The sequence below is a fragment of the Odocoileus virginianus genome, chromosome 2 (assembly GCF_023699985.2).
Source record: "Odocoileus virginianus isolate 20LAN1187 ecotype Illinois chromosome 2, Ovbor_1.2, whole genome shotgun sequence".
NCBI classification, from domain to species: domain Eukaryota; kingdom Metazoa; phylum Chordata; class Mammalia; order Artiodactyla; family Cervidae; genus Odocoileus; species Odocoileus virginianus.
In genome coordinates, this window is record NC_069675.1 from 15796 (window position 1) to 30464 (window position 14669).

Genomic DNA, 14669 nt, shown 5'->3' on the forward strand with positions numbered 1-14669 from the left:
GAATTGAGAAAAAAAAAGCTAAGCCACAGTGTCAGGTTTCCTGGAATTTAAATTTAAGTCATACTACTCACTAAGTCTGAGACCTCAAGGAAGTGACAAGGTCTATAAATAATAAATGCTAATTATTATTATTACAGTTATTAGAAACAGGTATATTTATGAATTGACAAAGTAATTCTCACTGTTATTTATCTATGAAACTGGTTTAAATGTTTGTTGAAAGTTTTTCTGAATTATTTTCTAACATACAATGTATTCTCATAGGATGTAAGTTATAGAAATAAAAAAGCTCTCTGGTATAATATTGTTGAGAAAAAACATTTTGAAAGAATATATGAGTATCTATTTGGTTTAAAATGTTTATACTCTTTGATTCTGCAGTTCCATTATAAACATGTTTTTCTTGTAGAAACAGCATATACATTACATATAATCACAAGAAAATTTAATTGTACTTTTGTTAAAATATAAGAAAATTGAAATAAGGTAAATATTCCTATTCTGACATGGAGTGGTATCAATGATAATTTTTCTCATTAAAATGTAAAGTATAGTGTATATGTGTACCTACTGTATAATTATATTGTTTAGCTGCATGTATAAATATGCAAATTCAACATTTCTAAATACAAATGTACATATTAAAGAGTAAATCACTTCATTAAAATAGCTATATGGGCTTCCCTAGTGGCTCAGTGGTAAAGAACCTGCCTGCCAAGCAAGAGATGCAGGTTCAATCCTTGGTTCAGGAAGATACCCTGGACACGGAGATGGCAGCCCACTCCAGTATTCTTTCCTGGGAAATTCCGTGGACAAAGGAGCATGGGGGGCTACAGTCCACGGGATTGCAAAAGGGCTGGACACGACTTAGAAACTAAACAACAAAAATAATAGTCACCTAGCTAAAAAGTGTTGCAGAAATAAACTCTCAAACTGGTGTGTGTCAGCCAAGACCCTTGATCTCTCTTTTATTTGTACAATGTCTCTTCACTCTACTTTTGGGCCTTGGTCTACGTTGTTCCCTCTGTTAGAAACAGACCTACCCGTCCTGTCTTTTAGCCATGGTCTAGCTTTGAGGCTTACAATTTCTTTGATATTTTATTTTCTTTCATGCATTACCTTCACAATGATTCTTAATTTAATGATTTTTTAAATTTATCATCCCTGCCTTTATATAAATAAATGAATCACATCTTACAAACTTTCAAAATATTTGTTGTCAACTTAAATAATTAGGGAAAAGTGAGGGAAGTAGACTGGCAAAGAAAAAGAGACATTAATTTAAACTTTCCCTGTCTTTATTTTACCTCCTTACTGACCCACTGTGAAAGGAAATATCAGGAAGGTAATGGGTTGTGTGATGCAACCCTGGACAGGAAAGTCAAGGTACTCTTTAATTCTTGGTTTTGGCTGAAGCATATCCAGGAAAACAGATGTAGACAGTCAGGACACAGCATCGTTGTGCCTGGTGACAGAGAAATATTGCCAGACTCTCACGTCAGAGTTGCTCTCAAACCCAGAGATGAGCTGGCACCAGCATGCCCTGTGCTCCATGGCTCACTGCAGCTTCCTTCCAGCTGATAAAATGCCTTGGAAATGTAGCAGGTAGGACACCCTGAAAATGGTTGGTAAAAAAGAAATGGATAAAGGCAGTAAGCAAAGCGATCAGGAAAAAAAAGTGTGAGTCCTGCTTTTCAAAGTTTTTCTGTATGTATTACCTCCTTGGACCTTCACAACATCTCTGTAATGCAGGAAGTGAGTACGGGAGCTGGGAATTATAGGAGTCAGTAGTAGGATTTTGGATTAATCATATGCCTGCCAAGAAACTGCAAGGAAGTTAGCACAGGTTCTCTAACGCTCAGTTGCTACTTCAGAAAATCCACACAATTAAAATGCTTACATCATTTGGTTGTTTGTGACGACTGAGAAACACCAAAACAGAAGCTTTGCACATTTCCCTCAGGTAATAAGCAATACATATGCAGCATCTACAGTTTCTCATTTACTAATTGCACTGGTGCCGAAATTGAGGCTTGAGGAAGCTGAGGTTGTGTACAAAGCAGTAAATGGACTGGCAGTGACTTAGAGTTATTAATAGGTTTGCTGTGTCTGGACCCAGTGATATTCCCTGTAAACAGAAAGGCAGATATGAAAAACAAAATGATGTGAGTCTGGCAGGAAGTGGATGAGATGACAGTGAAATAAATAAAGTGATGAAACAAGGAACACTGAATAAAGAAGGGAGGGGTGCTGATGACAGGAGTTGAATGTCAGGTAGGAGTCACTCTGGTCATAGGACAAAAGGGGTACTAGATACTATTTAGAGCAGGGGCTTTTTTTTTTTTTCTTTCCTTTTTTTTTTTTTAATCAAGAAACAAATCACCTTTCTAAGGAACTCTTGCCGAGAGGCATAGTCAATGAACACGATTAAGGGTGACTATTTGTATATGAAGAGGACAGTTTCCCTCCCATCGCCTCTCATGAGTGGACCATCCTTCCACTGAAAATGAGGATACTGAGGCTAGAGGTGCCAGCAACATGCTCAAGTGATAGGCTAGATTAGTGGCACAGCCTGGAACAAAACACACTTCTCATTTCCTGACTCCTGAGCCAGGGCTCCTTATAATTCACAAGGGTGCTCTCAAGAAAGATCTCAGCTCTTGGGCTGGGAGGGAGAGGATGACATTAAGCAGTGTATAAAATGGGACTTCCGTAGTCTCCTGAGGACATTTTGCATTTTCTGTAATGGGTAGGGGTGGAGCTGGTGGTGTTGTACAGCCAGACCCTTCATCATTTGCCAAGAATTATAGTCCAAATACCAATTTGGAGTTATGCTGCTTGCAAAATTCCTAAAATAAGGCAGCCAGCTTCCCCGAAAAGTCCCAATAATAGGAAGCATATTTTCATTGTAACTGTTTTCCCTAGGTTGCAACAACTCTCCTGAAATACCACATAAATCTGTTGTCTTTTCAAGTAGTGGAAACAGTGGTTAACAATTTGAGCTGTGTGATCAAAATGCCAGCTTCATAGCATGTGAGTTACAAAATCTTATGCAAAAGATTTAACATTGCAACATTTCAATTTATCTTCTTTAAAATGGGAATAGTAATGGTACATAGTTCATATGGTATCATATGAGGTTTAAATGAGGCAATGTGTATCTTGGGACCTTGCCCAGCAGCATAGTTAGTGAACCTAAAAACTAATTATTGAATTATCCCTAATGCATTCTAGAATTCTTAACTCCATTTAGGGAACAGAGAAAACTGAAAGGAATGACTAGGACTGATTCAAGTTTGAGTGGATTACATTGTGGCCTGGGTCTTTGCTGGATTGTCATGCTTTGTGATCTTCATTAATGAGCAACATATTATTCAGAGATTATAGTTTTAGATGCATTTCATTAATTTAATATTTATAAGTAAGGCACTGAATTACTAAAGAATCATCATAACATTTGAAAAGAGTAAAGAAAGAAGAAGCTACTTCATATTTATTTGGAGATAAAGCAGGATTAGACAGTATATGGTAATATACTTAGCACAATGATTGGTAAATGATAAAATCACAACGTAATGACCAGAGGAGAAGTATTGGTATTTGAGGGCACTGATTCTGGAGTCGGAAAATATGGTTCACATTCTGCTTCACCACTCATTTGCTGTACTACCTTGGCTATGTTGCCTCAAGTCTGTGAGAATCAGTTCCCTCATCTGTAAAACAGAGTCAGTTATGGTGTTATTCTAGTGCCTGGAGTGGGTAGGTGCTGATAATCAACAATAACAGTAAAAGGGACAAATGCATTTCACATGGAAAAACCATTTAAAAAGAGAAGGAAAAGGCCTGGGGAGAACCTAGCACTAAAGAAGCAGCTCTCTTTTAAGCTCTTTATTTAGCAGGTTATTAACAGTTAAACACTGGATAATGAAAAAAAAGACACAAAAAACCAAAACAGACAAACAAAAAAGCCCATAAGTTCGGTGAGATCCTGGAAATACTTGAAATCAAATAATCACTAGTCATAAATCATGTGCTGCTTTTTCAGGTCTTCTAACTCTTAGCTGGAGCTCCTATCAGCACCTGACACATGGGACAATCAAAACAACGTGACGGAATTCATTCTTTTGGGCATTACGTGGTATCCAGAGCAGCAGAGAATACTCTCTGCCGTGTTTCTAATCATGTATGTGTCCACCGTTTTGGGAAACCTCCCCATTGTGGTAACCATGGTAATGAGTCAGCATCTGAGATCACCCATGTATTTTTTCCTTACCTCCTGTCCCTTATGGGTGTCTCTTTCTCTTCCATCATTGCCCCCAAGTTGGTTGTGGACTCCTTCTCTGAGAGCACTACCATCTCCCTGGAAGGCTGCATGCCCAGCTCTTTGCTGAGCACTTCTTCGGTGGACTGGGCATCATCCTCCTCACCGTGACCGTTGGCTATCTGTAAGCCTCTTCACTATGTGACCATCATGAGGCCTTGGATGTGCTGCCTGTTGCTGGGAGGGGCCTGGGTGGGGGATTTTTCCATGCCATAGTACAGCTTCTCTTTATGTATCAAATACCCTTCTGTGGTCCCAATACAATAGACCACTTTATATGTGATTTGTTCCCCCTATTGAAACTGGCCTGCATGGACACCCACACCCTGGGTCTGTTAGTCATCCTCAACAGTGGGGTGATGTGTGTGGCCATCTCCCTCATCCTCATCACTTCCTATGTGGTCGTCCTCTACTCCCTGAAGTCCTGCAGCTCTGAAGGGCAGCGTAAAGCCCTCTCCACCTGTGGCTCCAACCTCACTGTGGTCATCATGTCTTTTGTGCCTTGTATGTTTTTGTACGTCAGGCCTGTGGCCACCTATCCCAGAGACAAGGTGATGGCTGTGTCTGATTCCATCATCACACCCATGTTAAATCCCTTGATCTACACCCTGAGGAATACAGAAGTGAAAAATGCCATAAGAAAACTGTGGATGAAACAGGGGAGTTTGGTTGGCAAGTGACTGTCATGCTCAGAATGTCATGTGTTTCTGTTAAAGAGAACTCTGTTCTTTCAGAAATGTGGGGGTAATAAAACTATCCATTCTCCACTAACAACCAGATAGATTTCTTAAAAATATAAATCTGATTTCTGATTTATAGTTTTTGCAATTTAAAGATTATGGTACTCTTATTGCTTTCTATTATTCTTTACCTTCCCATTGCCTTCCTATTTTTTCACTTTTCCTATTTATTTTTTAATTATAATCACATGATGTCTCAGAAAATATCTCAATAGCTTAAATCAAAATGCAAATAAATGCAATTATTTTAAAAGAAATAATAGAAAGGAGAATTGATGGAAAAGTTAATTACAACAAAATTGTCAAATTTCTTGCTATTATTCCTATTTTTTTAGTTTTATTTTTAATTCATTTTCATTAACATAATTCCAAATGGATTTTGATAGTTCTATCACAAAGCTGGAAAACAAACTATCATTATCAGTACATCATTATCTGAACAAACTTCAGTAATGAGAAAATACAGCCATCTCTCAGCAGAACTACTTCCAGATAGGAATGTTTTCTGATGGTTTCTTTTTTTGTGAAAAAGTAAACTTTTTATAACCAAAGTTTAGTATCAAATTTAGATGTTTTTCTAGGACTCATTCTTAGTGACCCCCTGACTTTTGAAAGTGCAGTGTACGCAGTTTTAAAATCTTAATGAAGGTGATCTCTTATTTAGGTTCGCTAGTTCAGTTTGGAGAGGGAGGTGGGAGGGGGGACCGGGATGGGGAATACATGTAAATCCATGGCTAATTCAATGTATGACAAAAACCACTGCAATGCTGTAAAGTAATTAGCCTCCAACTAATAAAAATAAATGGGAAAAATAAAAAATAAAAAAAATAAAAAAATAAAATCTTAGAACCATTTCATTTGTTGTTTATCGATTATTTAGAATCTCCTTGCCTTGTACTAGAATTTTCTGGTTAATCTTTCTACTTCCTCTAAATCTCCAATCACATCTTGAGTGCCTCACCCGACCCCTCAGCGTACATCAGACATCCTGAGATTTGTCATTTGTCCTCGAGACTTCCCTGGCGGCTCAGACGGTCCATCTGGTACAATGCGAGAGACCTGGGTTCACTCCCTGAGTCAGGAAGACCCTCTGGAGAAGAGGATGGCACCGCGCTGCAGTACCCTTGCCTGGAGAGCCCCACGGACAGGGGAGCCCGCTGGGCCTCCGCCCGCTGGGCCGACAGAGTCCGACGCCGCTGAGCGACTTCACCTCGCTCATTAGGTTCACGAGACAGTTTGCTTCTCTCTCCGCCAAAACAAACCTTCATCTCGCTTAGCTGACTGCTTCTCTCCAACTTCCGGTACTAGATGAAGTGTCATTACTTTAGAGAGCCTTCCTCTGCGACTCTATTCAATGGTTCTTATATTCTCACCGTTACTCTCTATGTCAATGTTTTCATTTTCTTAGTAACAATGACCAAAAGCAAGTTTCTTTTGTATCATTATCCTCTGACTTTTATTACTTTCCATGCCGGTCTAAACTGGACAAGTCTCCAAGAAGGGATTTTTTTTTTTTTACTTTTTTATTTATTTTTGACTGTGCTGGGTTTTCTTTGCTGCATGGGTTTTTCTATAGCAGAGGCAAGCAGGGGCTACTTTCTAGTTCCTGTGCGTGGGCTTCCCATTGTGGTGACTTCTTTTGTTGCGGAGCATGGGGCCTAGAGCTTGTGGGCTTCAGTAGGTTCGGTTCACAGGCTCAGTCGTTGTGGTACCCGGGCTTGGTTGCTCTGTAGCACGTGTGACCTTCTTAAATCAGGAACCCGTGTCTCCTGCATTGGTAGGTGAATTCTTTACCGCTGAGATACTAAGGAAGTGCAGAAGGAGTTTTTAGGGGTTTCAGTCCTTCCACTGATTCAATTTTCAATAATTATCTGTTGGATGAATATAAAGCACAAGATCCTATATTTTTCAAGTAGCCCAATTCAGATGGTTGAGGCATAAAAAGAAACAAACATTAAAATTAAAAGTAACTGAAACAAAAAGGCAGAAAGTGAACATGATAATACAGTTAATGGAAATGGAAGGCTGTAATTACTTCATAGAAGGTACTTCATATTGGGCAGCCAGAAAAGGATTCTATTAGCATGTGTGTTTTAAACTGATTAGAATTCTGTTGATATTACCTTAAAAATATTATGAGCTATATTAACATTTTAATACGAATGAGCTGAGTAGTTACAAAAATGATCAGAAGAAAACAGTCATGTGAGGATTAGTGAGCTGAAGATTCTAGAGAGAGAAAATTCTAATTCAAGAAATATCATGGTGTTTTTGAGGAAATGTAAAATAACAGAGCAAGTGGAACATAGTGATCCAGGCAGAGAGAGGCCAGAAGCAAGATCAAAAATGTATGAGGGACTCAGATTCATATATTCAATGCTGACACCTCTGAGGTTTTATTCAAGCATGGGTAAATAATTTCCCCAGTATATTAAATTTGAGTAAACAACAAGAAAAAAGAATGAAAGTTATATTTGGATTATGTCTTGCTTACTTAAGATGACACCACCCTAATGGGAGAAATAAAGAGGAACTAGAGCCTCTTGTTGAAAGTGAAAGAGGAGAGTGAAAAATCTCTCTTAACACTCAATAAGATCATGGCATCTGGTCCCATCACATCCCATGGAAAATAGATGGAGAGAAAATGGAAGCAGTGACAGACTATTTTCTTGGGCTCCAAAATCACTGCAGATGCTGACTGTAGTCATGAAATTAAAAGATGCTTGTACCTTGGAAGGAAAGTTATGATAAATCTAGAGAGCATATTAAAAATCAGAGATGTCATTTGACAACAAAGGTATGTGTAATCAAATCTGTGGTTTATCTTGTAGTCATGTATGGATGTGAGAGTTGGACCATAAAGATTGAGTGCCGAAAACTTGATGCTTTTGAACTGTGGTGCTGGAGAAAACTCTTGAGCATTCCTGGGACAGCAAAGAGATCAAACCAGTCAACCCTAAAGGAAATCAGTCCTGAATATTCATTGGAAGGACTGATGCTTAAGCTGAAGCTCCAATACTTTGACCACCTGATGCAAGAGCTGACTCATTGAAAAATACCCTGATGCTGGGGAAAATTGAGGGCAGGAAGAGAAGGGGGTGACAGAGGATGAGATGGTTGAATGGCATCATCAACTCAATGGGCATGGGTTAGAGTGACTTCTGGGAGATAGTAAAGAAAAAGGAAGCCTGACATGGGGTTAACAGAGAGTCAGACATGACTGGGCAATTGGACAACAACAACTTAAGACCCAGTAACACTTAATGTAATCCTTATAGGACCAGGGGCGTCCCTAGGAGCTCAGCTGGTAAGGAATCTGCCTGCAACACAGGAAACCCCAGTTCAGTTCCTCGGTTGGGAAGATCCCCTGGAGAAGGAATAGGCTTCCCACTTCAGTATTTTCTTGGGCTCCCCTGGTGGCTCAGCTGGTAAGGAATCAGCCTACAGTGCAGGAGACCTGGCTTCAGTCCTTAGGTTGGGAGGTCCCCTGGAGGAGGGCATGGCAACCCACTCCAGTATTCTTGCTTAAAAAATACCCATGGACAGAGGAGCCTGTAGTCCATGGAGTCCCTAAGAATCAGACATGACTGAACAACTAAGCACAGCACAGCATAGGAGCAAATGGACATGCTTTAAAAACAGAACTTTAGACATAAAATTAGAAAAATGGGGAGTGTTTATTTGGAGGGAGCATATAACAAGTTTACAACTTGTGAATATGATATTAAAGGCTCTGACAGATGTCATTTTTGGTCTTAAATATTTTTCTTTTCCTGTTACTACTTTTTATATTAGAGCATAATAACATTTTGTCTTCATTTGATAGAAATGCTTCCCTTAAAGCAATACTTAAGTACTTGAGTATTAAATGATACTTAAATATCACAAAATAATACTCTTGGTGCCAATTTGAATTGGAATTGTAAGCTCAGGTTCTAAAATAGCATGACAGTACTTTATCATGAGATTATATATTGGTTGTGGTAGTGGGAGTGGTGAGTGAACATTATTTATATATTAAGCTATCTTCAAATACACATTTTTTGAATAACCTCATATAAAAAGTAAGATCCAATTTTGAGAAGTGCTAAGCTTTCAATTTCAGGTTCTTCCCAGAATCCTGAAACTTGAGTTTTCAGATGTTTTGGGGAAGCAAAAGAACAAAATGCTTCTTTCCTGTACACAAATAAATAGAACAGTGAAAACTTAATGATATGGGAATAGCCTGAAACTTCATTATTTCCTGCAAATGTTCATATTCCCAAAAGTGCTTCTCAAAGTATAAGGAAGATGAAGCTTCTTCTCTCCTTACGTAGATAAAACGACCACTTCTTTTCACTTGTCCTCTCTTTATAAAGCACCGTTTTCTGTCCTCTCTCCTGCCCTTCACCCTCCCTTCTGCACATTCCTGCTGCCAAACTCTTGTTTCCTCTTCCCTCTCCTTCATGAAGAGCAATGTGAAAGACTCTGGAGGGCAACTGACTGACTGGCTGTTATTTCCTATTAAGCCAAATAATAAGACTCTTCATCTTCTTAACTATTCATGATATTTTAAGAGGTTTTTCAGTGATAGTCTAGGTTTTCACTGATAGTTCAAGCTTTTGTAGGAGTTTGAGGGTCATCAGTGTAGATACACCAGTGAGGTGGATTCAGCACTGATTTCCAGAGTAACATTTTATCAGAGAATCTTCTCTAATCATTAGGTTGTCAAGACAGAAACCGTGATTCTGTAAAGTTCCAGTCCCTTATGGATAAGCTCTTATGACCACATTCTAAGAACTAGAACAAAATCTAGAAAAAGAATCAATGTGCACACACACACACACACACACACACACACACACATATTCTGTCAGTCCATTTGTCTTTGAAGAAATATTTGTACAGGGAACTAAATTATTATGTGAATATTGTCTGATGTTGATAGAATTATAGTAAGAGTCATCAGAGGTTGTTCAAAATTGTTATGGGTTTTATTTTCTAATCCAAGCCTCTCAGAATAAGGATGCTGTGTATCTCTGTCTTTATATCCATGCAGTTGGAGGCTAACTACATGTATTTCTTTACTTTTGCTTCTGGACAAAAAATATGCTATTTCTTCTGTCCATAAAGCAGAACTAAATCATTAAGGAAATATACACAAGTATTCCTGTATATACACTTATCAACTGAAGTCAAGCTTTGCTACACCATAACATTTTCATGGCATTTTCACTTCTTCATTCCATAGTGTATAGATTGGTGGGTTAAGCAAGGGTGTCCCAATAGTATAAAATACAGCCACCATCTTGTCTATTGGAAATGTGGTTGGTGGGCATGTGTATATGAATATACATAGGCCAAAAAATATGACAACCACAATGAAGTGGGAGGTGCATGTAGAAAGGGCTTTTCGCCTTCCTTCTGCACTGTGGTTTCTCAGTGAGTACAAGATGATAACATAGGAGATAAACAGCATTATGAAACACACCATGCGTATGGCCCCACTATTAGAAACAACAAGCAAATTTATCACAGACATGTCCATGCAGGCAAGTTTCAACAAGGGCTGCAAGTCACAGAAATAGTGGTCAATCACACTGGGGCCACAGAAGGGCAACCTCAAAGCCAGGAAAATCTGTGCTGAAGAGTGAATACAAGGCACCACCCAGGCTAGAATCACTGGTACACCACAGAGGTGCCAGCTCATGATGGTTGTATATCGCAAGGGTTTACAGACGGCTATGCAGTGACAAAAGGCCATGAAGATGAGCACAAAGATACCCATGCACCCAAAGAAATGGGCTCCAAAGACCTGGATCATGCACTCATTGTAGGAAATTGTTTTATCCTGAGAAAAGGCATCCACAATTAACCTGGAGGCAGTGGTTGTAGAGAAGCAGGCATCAGCAAAGGACAGATAGAATAGGAAGAAATACTTGGGACTCCCCGGTATCCTGCTTGTCTTAATAGTCATTACAATAAGAAAGTTCCCCAACAGTGTTGCAAAGTATAGAATCAAGAAGACTCCAAATGTCTCTTTCTGCTTTCCCACATCCTGTGTCAAGCCAAAGAGAATGAATTCAGTCACACTCTTATTCACTGACATGGCAAAGACTGTAGATAAGATGTAGTTGACAAAGGTTTAATCTGCAGAAAGAAGAAAAGAATAGACATCTCGGGAAGATAAGTGGACTGAATTCTGAAGTCCTAGTTTGTGTTTCATTTTCTGTTTGTTCCAAATACCTTTAATCCAATATGAATCTCTGGAAATTTGCACATGTCCTAATCTCTCCCAGATCTATCTATTGATTCAGAAGTTAGCTGCCTTGGATCAAAGATTTTTGCTTCTTGAGAATATCAGAATGAATGGTCTTTAATTTTTTTTTATTCCAACCAAGATTGAGAACTCCAGAACTAGTACTTTCCTTGGGAAATGACTTTAACACTTCAAAATTTAGCCTTCAGACAAGAAATGGAGTGCAAATACTTGCCATATCTTATTCTGAGTTTTCCTAAAAATTTAAAGACAATTTTGTACCCACATAGACAGCAATATACACATGTATATTCCAGGCATTATATATCTTTTCTATGTTCTCTAAAATCTAAATAGCACTATTTCAATATTAAGTACTAATATTATGAGAGTCCCTGCTGAAGAAACCATTCTTAGTTTGGCTCATTTTTGTGTATTTATACCTGACTCCATTGGGATCTTGGTTGAAATATGCTTTGACAATTTTTACCTATGCCTCTTGTGTTCAAGATAGCTTCACTGGTGGTCATAATATAACAAATGTGTGGATAATACACTAAGGTTTATATAATTTGGGAAACTACTATTTACCCTCTTGACTATACTCCTGAACTTACCCCACTAAAGTACTGAGCCTTTCTGCCTATGGATTTGACTTGTAAAATTTCCAATATGTGTATAATCTAATATATGATCTTACTTACACATGTCTCTCTTCACTGTAAATTTTCCAGAATACTTTCCTAAAAATATTGTTTGGAAAAAAGCCTGCAGTTCCAATATACAGTAATACAATTTTTCTATTTCAGATATGTATTAATATCATATATAGTTTGACTGAAATCATCTTTGTAGTTTCTGACTTTCACTTAGAATCATCATAACAATTTTCACATATTACTATAATTTCCATAGTTTAATTATTGACTTAATGATATAATGATATATAAAGTTTTAGAATATTGCAGAAAAATTAATGCACATACAAGCAAAACAAAGAAAGCTTATTGTATTATCTCATTTGGTTAGCAAAACTGTATTTTTATTATATGAATATTAAGTTATATTACAAGCCACATTTTACTTTTTACCACATCTTTATGAAAACATATTGTCCTTAGTATCTTTTATCTTTTGTTGTCATATTTTGTAATCTTGGTATTTTATTTACAATTAATATTAATCTAGCAAAATGATATTTCTTGGTAAAGAATACAGTTGCTGGAGTCAGTTTGTCTGGGTTCAAATTCCAGATTCACTATTTACTAGTTGCAAGATCTTGGGATAATCACTTTAGAGATAATCATGGTTGCTATGCAGATAAAATGAAGAATGATGTGGCTCATAGTAAGTAAGAACTCTGTAAGTCAGTCTCTACTACTTGCACTTTTATGACTTTGCTTCTTTTCTTCTTCTATGACTTTGTTCCTTTTTATAAAATACAAGCTGTCAATTTTCCCATTTTAATATAGTCTATATTTTGAAAAAAATTTAAAATAGTAATACAGTATCCACTCACCTTCCATAATTCCATAATTATCTTTCATTTTAAATACATAATTGAAATTATCTGGAGTTATTGTAAGGAATGTGGAAAACATTCTCCCTGTTCCTAAAAGTTTAATATGAGTTTTAAGGTACTTGGAGATAAGATCACTAATTATGAAAGTCATCACACAATCAGTGCTATAAGAGTAGAAACCATCTGCAGAGAGAAAAGTACAAATTCCTAAAGAGTACATTGGTCAGTGAAAAATTCAGAATTGTGTTAAAGAGATGAACTTTCTTTTTTTTTTCTTTTTCTTTGTTTTTTCTTTCATTTATTTATATTAGTTAGAGGCTATAAATCCATGTCTGATTCATATCAATGTATGGCAAAAACTACTACAATATTGTAAAGAGATGAATTTTAATTGAAGAAAGTCAGGTTTTAAATCAGGTCTGAGAGGTGAGTTAGCATAGAATCTGAGGCCACACAGCCTAGATTCACACTCCATTTGCTGCCTATGAGGGTATATATTCAACAAATTCCTTGATTCTATGCATTTCATTTTCTCCAGCTGTGAAAATATATGATAAAGCATTCTACCTTTAAGGGTTGCTATGAAAGTTGGATAATTCAGTATGTGCAAAACATAGAGAAGATGCAGGTATGCAGTACCTTCAGTTGCAGTGGTTACTTCCATTATGATTATGAGTGTTAGCTTTCCAAGAGGGATTTTTCATTTTCCAAAAATACCAATTCCAAATTTTTATTTACCTATAAAACAACTGCACAACTGTTTTAAACATTGTTTCTTTTCTAAGTAGCTGAAATCATATCGGCACTGTGTATCACACCAGTTTTCTCATGGTGACCAGAAGTTAGGAATGATGCTTTCAGAAGTTTTAACATGTATTTAAATATAAATAAATAAAAGTACATAACACCTTCAGTAATATGGGCCCAATATAAGAGGAAAGTAGAAGAAATATAGGCCCTTGGATGTGAAAAATTCTAGAATCCAGAGATAAAACTCAGAGGAGTGAGGGCTTTGGAAGGAGAGAGGAAAGCAATATTTTAATGGGCATGATACTGCTGCTACTAAGTCATTTCAGTCGTGTCCGACTCTGTGTGACCCCATAGACAGCAGCCCACCAGGCTCCGCCGTCCCTGGGATTCTCCAGGCAAGAACACTGGAGTGGGTTGCCATTTCCTTTTCCAATGCATGAAAGTGAAAAGTGAAAGTGAAGTCACTCAGTCATGTCCAGCTCTTCATGACCCCATGGACTGTAGCCTACTAGACTCCTCCATCCATGGGATTTTCCAGGCAAGAGTACTGGAGTGGGTTGCTTTATCAAGCAAATAAAAAGAAAATCAAACTGAAACTTTGAGTTTAGTTGGATTATTCTGATGCTGGGAAATATTGAAGGCAAGAGGAGAAGGGGGTGACAGAGGACAAGATGGTTAGACAGCATCACCGACTTAATGGACATGAATTTGAACAAACTCCAGGAGATCATGGAGGGAAGACAAGCCTGATATGCTGCAGTCCATGGAGTGGCAAAGAGTCAGACATAGCATAGCAACTGAACAGCAAAAAAGGCCTAGTAGAAAAGCTTCAAAAACTAGGTTTTCTACCTAGCCAGAGGCCATGAAAACAAGAGTGCATTGTTTAAATATTTTTTGTAGGGATATATAAAATGTAGAGGCCTTAAAAGATGTGAACAGATTTTATTATGATTTATTCATTACCTAAGAACTATAACTAAGTTGTTTAACAAAATTGTCATAAAAAAATTGAATTGGACTTTAAGTTTATCTCCAATAAAATGTCTACCTTCTTGAAGATATGCAGCTTCCAGGAGAGATATGTCTTTCTATCCCCTA

The 14669-nt window shown here is 37.6% G+C and overlaps 1 protein-coding gene and 1 pseudogene across 1 annotated transcript; one reads left to right on the forward strand and one right to left on the reverse strand.

Moving 5' to 3' along the window:
* Positions 1-4061: 4061 nt before the first annotated feature.
* Positions 4062-5001, forward strand: LOC139031503 (olfactory receptor 4C6-like; annotated as a pseudogene).
* Positions 5002-10261: 5260 nt separating this feature from the next.
* On the reverse strand, positions 10262-11149 carry LOC139037043 (olfactory receptor 4C11-like). Its single transcript, XM_070472884.1, has one exon. It carries the CDS (start codon positions 11147-11149, stop codon positions 10262-10264), a length of 888 nt encoding a protein of 295 aa, XP_070328985.1.
* Positions 11150-14669: the final 3520 nt, after the last annotated feature.